At 36.0% G+C, this 6,466-nt stretch overlaps 1 protein-coding gene across 1 annotated transcript; it reads left to right on the top strand.

Annotated features, from left to right (window-relative positions):
• The first annotated feature begins 5,147 nt into the window (after nt 1–5,147).
• LOC134949921 (olfactory receptor 6C3-like) lies at nt 5,148–6,101 on the top strand. The gene has a single exon (XM_063938609.1). It carries the CDS (start codon nt 5,148–5,150, stop codon nt 6,099–6,101), a length of 954 nt encoding a protein of 317 aa, XP_063794679.1.
• The last annotated feature ends 365 nt before the right edge of the window (nt 6,102–6,466 follow it).

Raw genomic sequence — 6,466 nt, 5'->3', positions numbered from 1 at the left:
TCCTTCACTTAGTCTTGGGTTATTCCCTTTCACACATGCAGAAATCCCTGCTTGATGCACATTAACATGCAAAAACATGGAGTATAAGGCCTAATTCAGACCTGATTGCAACAGCAAAAGTTTTTTCTAATGGGCAAAACCATGTGCATTGCAGGTGGGGCAGATATAACATGTGCAAAGATTTGGGTGGGGTGTTCAAACTGAAATCTTAACTGCAGTATAAAAGTAAAGCAACCAGTATTTACTCTGCACAGAAACAAAATACTGTAACCCACCCAAATCTAACTCTCTCTGCACATGTTATATCTGCCCCCCTGCAGTGAACATGGTTTTGCCCATTAGAAAAAGATTTTGCTTGGCGATCAGGCCTGAATTAGGCCCACGGCTGCATGTGGGAAAGGGGTATTGGTGCCACTGATCACCCCCATTTAATAGTGTAGACTACACTACTGGTGTTGCAGGTAATAAAATCTCGTATTTTGAGTATGATGTTATTAATGGTTACCGCCGTAATTTTACTCCCGACCCCTTTGATGACCCTACACCCTAGGCACACTCCGCATCTGAAAAAACCTTTTGACTTAATTGTGTTAATAGTTTTGGTACATGGTTGTGTACTTTTTAATAGATTAAGTCTAAGGTTGGGTGCCTTCTTATAGATGCACTTTGGTTTAGCAGGGAGAAGGTGTCCTATTACTGTGTCTTTCTGTAGAATCTTGCAGTGTTTGGTTAGCGTGCCTTCCAAATTATTATACTGGCTACTGCAAGATGTAACAAAAGCGCAGTCATAATCTGTTTTTTTAGGAGTATTTTTGATAGTGGTTTTTAATAAAGCTTTTCTATCTGATTCTGATGCCATGGTGCGGGATTTCTGAACTTTATTCTTATTTTATCCTGGGGCTTCAAACCTCTGTTGAAGAGCCTCCACCTGTTCTTCAAAAACCTTGGATTCAGTACAGTTACGTTTAAGCCATTTGAATTGCTGTCCGGTATTGACCTTAACCAATTAGGATGGTGACAACTTGTGGCATTTATATAGGCCCCAGAGTTTGTCGGCTTAATGTAATTGTTTGTATGTAAATTATTCTCTTCCACAAATACTGTTACATGCAAGAAATTTAGTGTGTGTTTACTACTCTCAAATGTGAAAGCAATATTGATACCGTTTGAGTTCAAATGTTTGTAGAAATCCTCTAAAAGTTCCTCACTCCCTTTCCAAATAAAAAAGACATCATCAATGTACCTTTTCCAGGACACCAGGTTCTCCCCAAAGGACAGTTGGTCCATATGTTCTCATGTTCCCATTGTCCCATAAAAATATTAGCGTAGCTTGGGGTGAACCTGGTACCCATGGCGGTACCTATGTTTTGAAGATAAAACACCCCATTAACACAGAAATAATTGTTTTCTAAAATAAACAACACCACTTCCTTAATAAAATTTCGTAAATTGGTGTAAAGTGCTTTTTATAATACTTCAGTTAGAGCTTTCAAACCATCTTTGTGGTCTATAATGGGATAAAGTGACCTTACGTCTGCTGCCACCATTATAAGGCCATCCTCCCACTGAAAGTCATCTCTTATTTGTAAAAAGTCCTGTGTATCTTTCAAATGTGAAGGATATTGTGTGACTAGAGGTTGTAAATGATAGTCTATGTATTCAGACAGGTTAGATGTTACTGAACCTATGCCTGATACGATTGGCCTGCCCGGTGGTTTTACTGGGCCTTTATGTACTGTAGGTAGTACATAAAATACTGGGACTATTGTATCTTTATTATACAAAAATTTGATTCAATTATCTTCTAGGGTCCCTCTATTTCCATACTTTTTTAATAGTTCGTCCAATTTTTCTACTATACTTGTAGTAGGATCCTTTCTCAATTTCACATAGGTAAGGCCATCATTCAGTTGTCTATAAATCTCCTGGTCATAGTCATCTTTAGTCATGACTACGACTCCTTCACCCTTGTCGGTGGGTTTGATTACTAGATTTTCATTGTCTCTCAACCTCTTAAGGGCTTCACATTCTTTATACGTAATATTATATTTAGCTAGTTTGGTTTCTGCCTCTTTGAAGTTGTCCGACACCAATTTTAAAAATGTCTCAATAAAATTACCCCTCATATGAGTAGGGTTAAAGACAGACTTGGGTCTGAATGGGGTTTCCTGTCTGTCGCCTTCTGTTGTAGGGTTGTTAATAAAAAAACTTTTTAATACTTAACTTCCGGACAAATTTGTTCAAATCTACATAAGTGTTAAATTTGTTAAGGGGCAGGGAGGGTGCAAATGTTAAGCCTTTTTCAAGGAGGGAAATTTCTTCCCTTTCCAAAAGAGGATTACTTAGGTTAAAGATCTTTATCTTTCCTTCTGTTGTAACCTCTTTAACCCCTTCACCTCCCACTCCTCCATGTTGAGCTTATTTTTGTTCTTTTTTCTTCTCTTTGTTTTGGATCTTTTTGGTGGCTTACCTCCTCGAGAGCCTCTAGTTTTTATCTTCTGGGGCTTTTTCTGCATTCTCTGGATAAAAAAGTAGATGGGGAGTTTTCAATAAGATTTTTCAAGGGTCTGTACTGTTATGCGTATATGTGGTGTTTCTAACTTCCTGTCCATCCATCCCTCTATTTCTATATCTATGATCCCCGGGTTTAATCCTCCATGTGGCCTCGTCTATATGTCACCTTCTTATATCAATATTTCTGGATTGGAAATGCCTCCTATTTGCTACCCATCTGAGGGGTCTCAATAGCGGATTGGTGTAATTATCCCTACTTGGGGTATTATATACCGTTCTGCCCCTTCTAAAACTTGGGCTTTACATCCTTTCTTGTGGGAGTACAGGACTCCAAGCTTCCTTACTATATGACTCAATATGTATTGGTGTTATACACTCGTAGTCACTCACATCTTCCACCTCCTCGTTGTTATCTACTTGTAGATCTAATTCATATGATCCTTTTTTATCCCTTGTGTATTTTCTTCCTTTTTCGTTCTATAATTATCTTTTAGTTTTTCTTAAGATTAGTTTACACTCTCTTTTCCAAATATTTGAATTCAGGTAGGTCAACGAAAGGGTGGATAAGTGTTCTATAATTTGATATTTCAGCCTCTAATTTTACCAGTTCCTGTTTTCTGTCCAGGATAATTAGATTGATTAATTCCAAGGAACATGTGTCAAAAGTTTTTTTCCACTCTAGGTTGAAATCTTCATTTGATGAAAGAAAGGATACAGTTTTGTGTAGTGACAATCCCTTTGGGATAATTTTGTTGGAGTGGTATTTTTCTAATGTTACCATCTCCCACCAGAGTCTGTTCTCTTTAAAGAGAACTTTCTCAATTGTTTTCATTATACTGTCCAAACTTTCATCAACCAAGGTAACTGAATCACCATTATCTCTGAACACATATTCAAACATTGATTTACGAGTTTCCCTTATTTTGAACATTCTGCAGCACAATGTTAATTCCTAAATGGAAAACAAAAATGTAATAGAAAGATGCAGAAAAGACTTTGTGCGCATGAAGAGCAGCTGGATATACACATTCTCTCAGAAGGTCTGTACTTGTTATGACCTTCACCACTAATGAATAATAAAGTGTAAATTGAAAGAGTGGTTTACAGGGTATGCGTACTATGTGCTTTTATTAGCAGTGTGAAAAAGGGAGGGTAATGTAGTTTTAGGCTGCAGGAAAGGGTTAGGGTTAGGCTGCGGGGCTGGAGGGTTAAGGTTAGTCTGCAGGGAGGGAGGGATGGTTAGGGTTAGGCACCACTGTGGAGGGTTAGGACTAGTCTGCAGGAAAGGGAGGGTTAGGTATGGGCTTCAGATAGGGGGGGCTAGGGTTAGGGAACACCGGCGTGGGTTAGGCTGCGGGGAGGGCGGTAATAGTCAGACCGTGGGAGAGGAGAGTTATGGATATGAGGGTAGGGGGAGAGGGATAGCACAATTAGTAGGTTTCAGGATCCTGAGCATCAGAATGCTGGTGTCGGTATTCTGACTGCCGACATCCCAAGCACCAGGATACCAATATTACCACATAAGGTGAAGATACCATATTATTATTATTATTATTATTATTATTATTATCATCAATAATAATATTAATAATAAGAAGAATTCTGTCTGAATAATTTTCATACACATTGAGAGGAATTCAATTGTTTGAAAACTCAGTTGGGTGTTTATTAGATAGGAAGGAAAAAACAGACACCCAACTGACTTTTCAAACAAGTGAATACTCCCCATTCTCTCAAAGGGAAATCAAAACATGTTACTTTATTAAAACTATTTGGTATTATACAATTTTCACTGGGCCATTACATCTATAGACATAAGGCTGAAAATAGGGTTTACTGGTTGCAAAGGTATTAGCCGGCACAATGAATACTGCATGTACCAAACACAATTAAGGGTAATCTGATCTTCATTTTTTTTATACTTATTTTTTTCTGCAATTTTTTGCTAATACAATTCTTTTTCATTTTCATTTATTTCAGCAAACATGAATTTAAAAACTGCAGCAATTTACAGTAGATCTTACACTGTAATAGATAAGAGATTAATTTAAAAGCATGTCGAATTTCATACAAACAAAATCCTAGCAGTAATTTTAAGAGAGTCCATCTCCAAGTAAAGCAGGAGTATTTTATATTTTATTTTAAATTTGCATGTGAGAAGGAGCAAAAATCCAATTGTTATTTTATGTCATCTTGGTAGATATACTTTGTTACGTTTGTTTTATGACTGATAACTTTCCTATCATGCATTTAAGAATTTTATGTTTCATCATAAAATTTTTATATAAATATTTATCTTTTTTCAAAATCTGTTTATTTTTTTTAACTCTTAAAAGGGACTTTTTATTTTATTGTATTGAAGTATTTTCTTATAAAATTATTAGTTTTGTAACTGGTGTGATAGGAGAAACTAATCATATATGAGAGTTTTTATTTTATATTTATCCTTTAAATCTTACATTGTAACATGTGACTTGTGTGTTTTAAATAATTAATTGAACTGTACACTTTAGTGGAGTTTTGCATAAAATTAACAGAAAATTAACAGGCAGCAGAATATTACACAAATTACTGGTTAGTTATTGATTGGAACATTTGGTTTCTCTTTCAGGTCTTAAAATAAGGTCATAAAAATGTCTACAAATCAGACAATCATTAGATACTTCATCATAAAAGGGATCTCAAGTGATCCACAACTGCAAGCTCCAATCTTTGTTCTGGTTCTGCTTATTTATCTCTTCATTCTTGGTGGTAACATAATAATATTTTTACTGATCTGTCTGGATCATCATCTTCACACTCCGATGTACTTCTTCCTAGCGAACTTGTCCATAGTGGATATTTCATATTCAACCATAGCGCTGCATAACATCCTTACGTTTTTCATTACTCAAAACAATAGAGTATCTTTCCTTTCTTATATGATGCAGATATATATATTTGGATCACTAACAGGTCATGAGCTATTGATACTGACAGCCATGAGTTATGATCGCTATGTAGCCATTTGTAAGCCTTTACATTATCACATGGTAATGAGTGGTAGAACATGTTCACTGATGGCTTCTGCCTGCTGGTCATTGGGTTTTTTGCAGATCATTCCTCCTTTTGTAATATTGTGCAGCTTTACATGCTATTCATCAATTGAAGTCAATCAATTCTTCTGTGATTTTTTTCCATTGTTAAAAAATTCTTGTAATGATACATCAACTTTAGAAATGTTGTTTTTTATAGAAGGGTTGTTTCTTTTTTGCTTACCCCCTTTTGTGCTCACTTTTGTTTCCTATATATTTATAGTAAGAGCCATACTGAAGGTACCTTCTGCTATTGGTCGGCGTAAAGCTTTCTACACATGTTCCTCACACCTCACCATTGTCATATTGCTCTACACAACTCTTGCCACTCAGTATCTGACACCAAACCTAGGTAGCACTTTGGACTTTAAGAAACTTTTTGCTCTGGTTAACACAACTGCTGTTCCCATGTTCAATCCACTAATTTATAGCTTGAAAAACAAATCTGTTAAAACTGCTCTCAGACGGAGAATATTGAAGCTTAAAATGATCACTTACTATTTTTGGTTTTAATTTCTGTTCATTTGGATGGATCCATTGTAATCCTCACTTCTGGAAAAAAAAACTACAGTGTATATAAAACATGGGGATTCAAGTCATAAAAAGAAAAAGGTACAGTAGGTAGAGATCTGCTCTCCAGAGTTTACAACAAAGTGGGAAATTGGCAGATATTGGAAAAGATGTGAAGGGAGATTGGGCCTGCTATTAAGTAAAGATATACCAATGTTAGTGGTATATTTGGGAATAGGTAGGTTCACTTTCAGTAAGTATTTAAAAATTAAAAGCCGTGAGAGTTCTTATCAGACATACATACTTCCATAATTACAATATAGATGAGACCAATTTGTTTTGCCAATTATACAGTATGTCTAAAAAAA

This window comes from Pseudophryne corroboree, chromosome 8, assembly GCF_028390025.1.
Source record: "Pseudophryne corroboree isolate aPseCor3 chromosome 8, aPseCor3.hap2, whole genome shotgun sequence".
Taxonomy (NCBI): domain Eukaryota; kingdom Metazoa; phylum Chordata; class Amphibia; order Anura; family Myobatrachidae; genus Pseudophryne; species Pseudophryne corroboree.
Note: the sequence above shows the minus strand (reverse complement) of the source record. Positions and strands in the feature narration are given on the sequence as shown.

Excerpts from the sequence above, each read along its gene's own strand:
- LOC134949921 (XM_063938609.1), top strand. The coding sequence starts at position 5,148 with ATGTCTACAAATCAGACAATCATTAGATACTTCATCATAAAAGGGATC.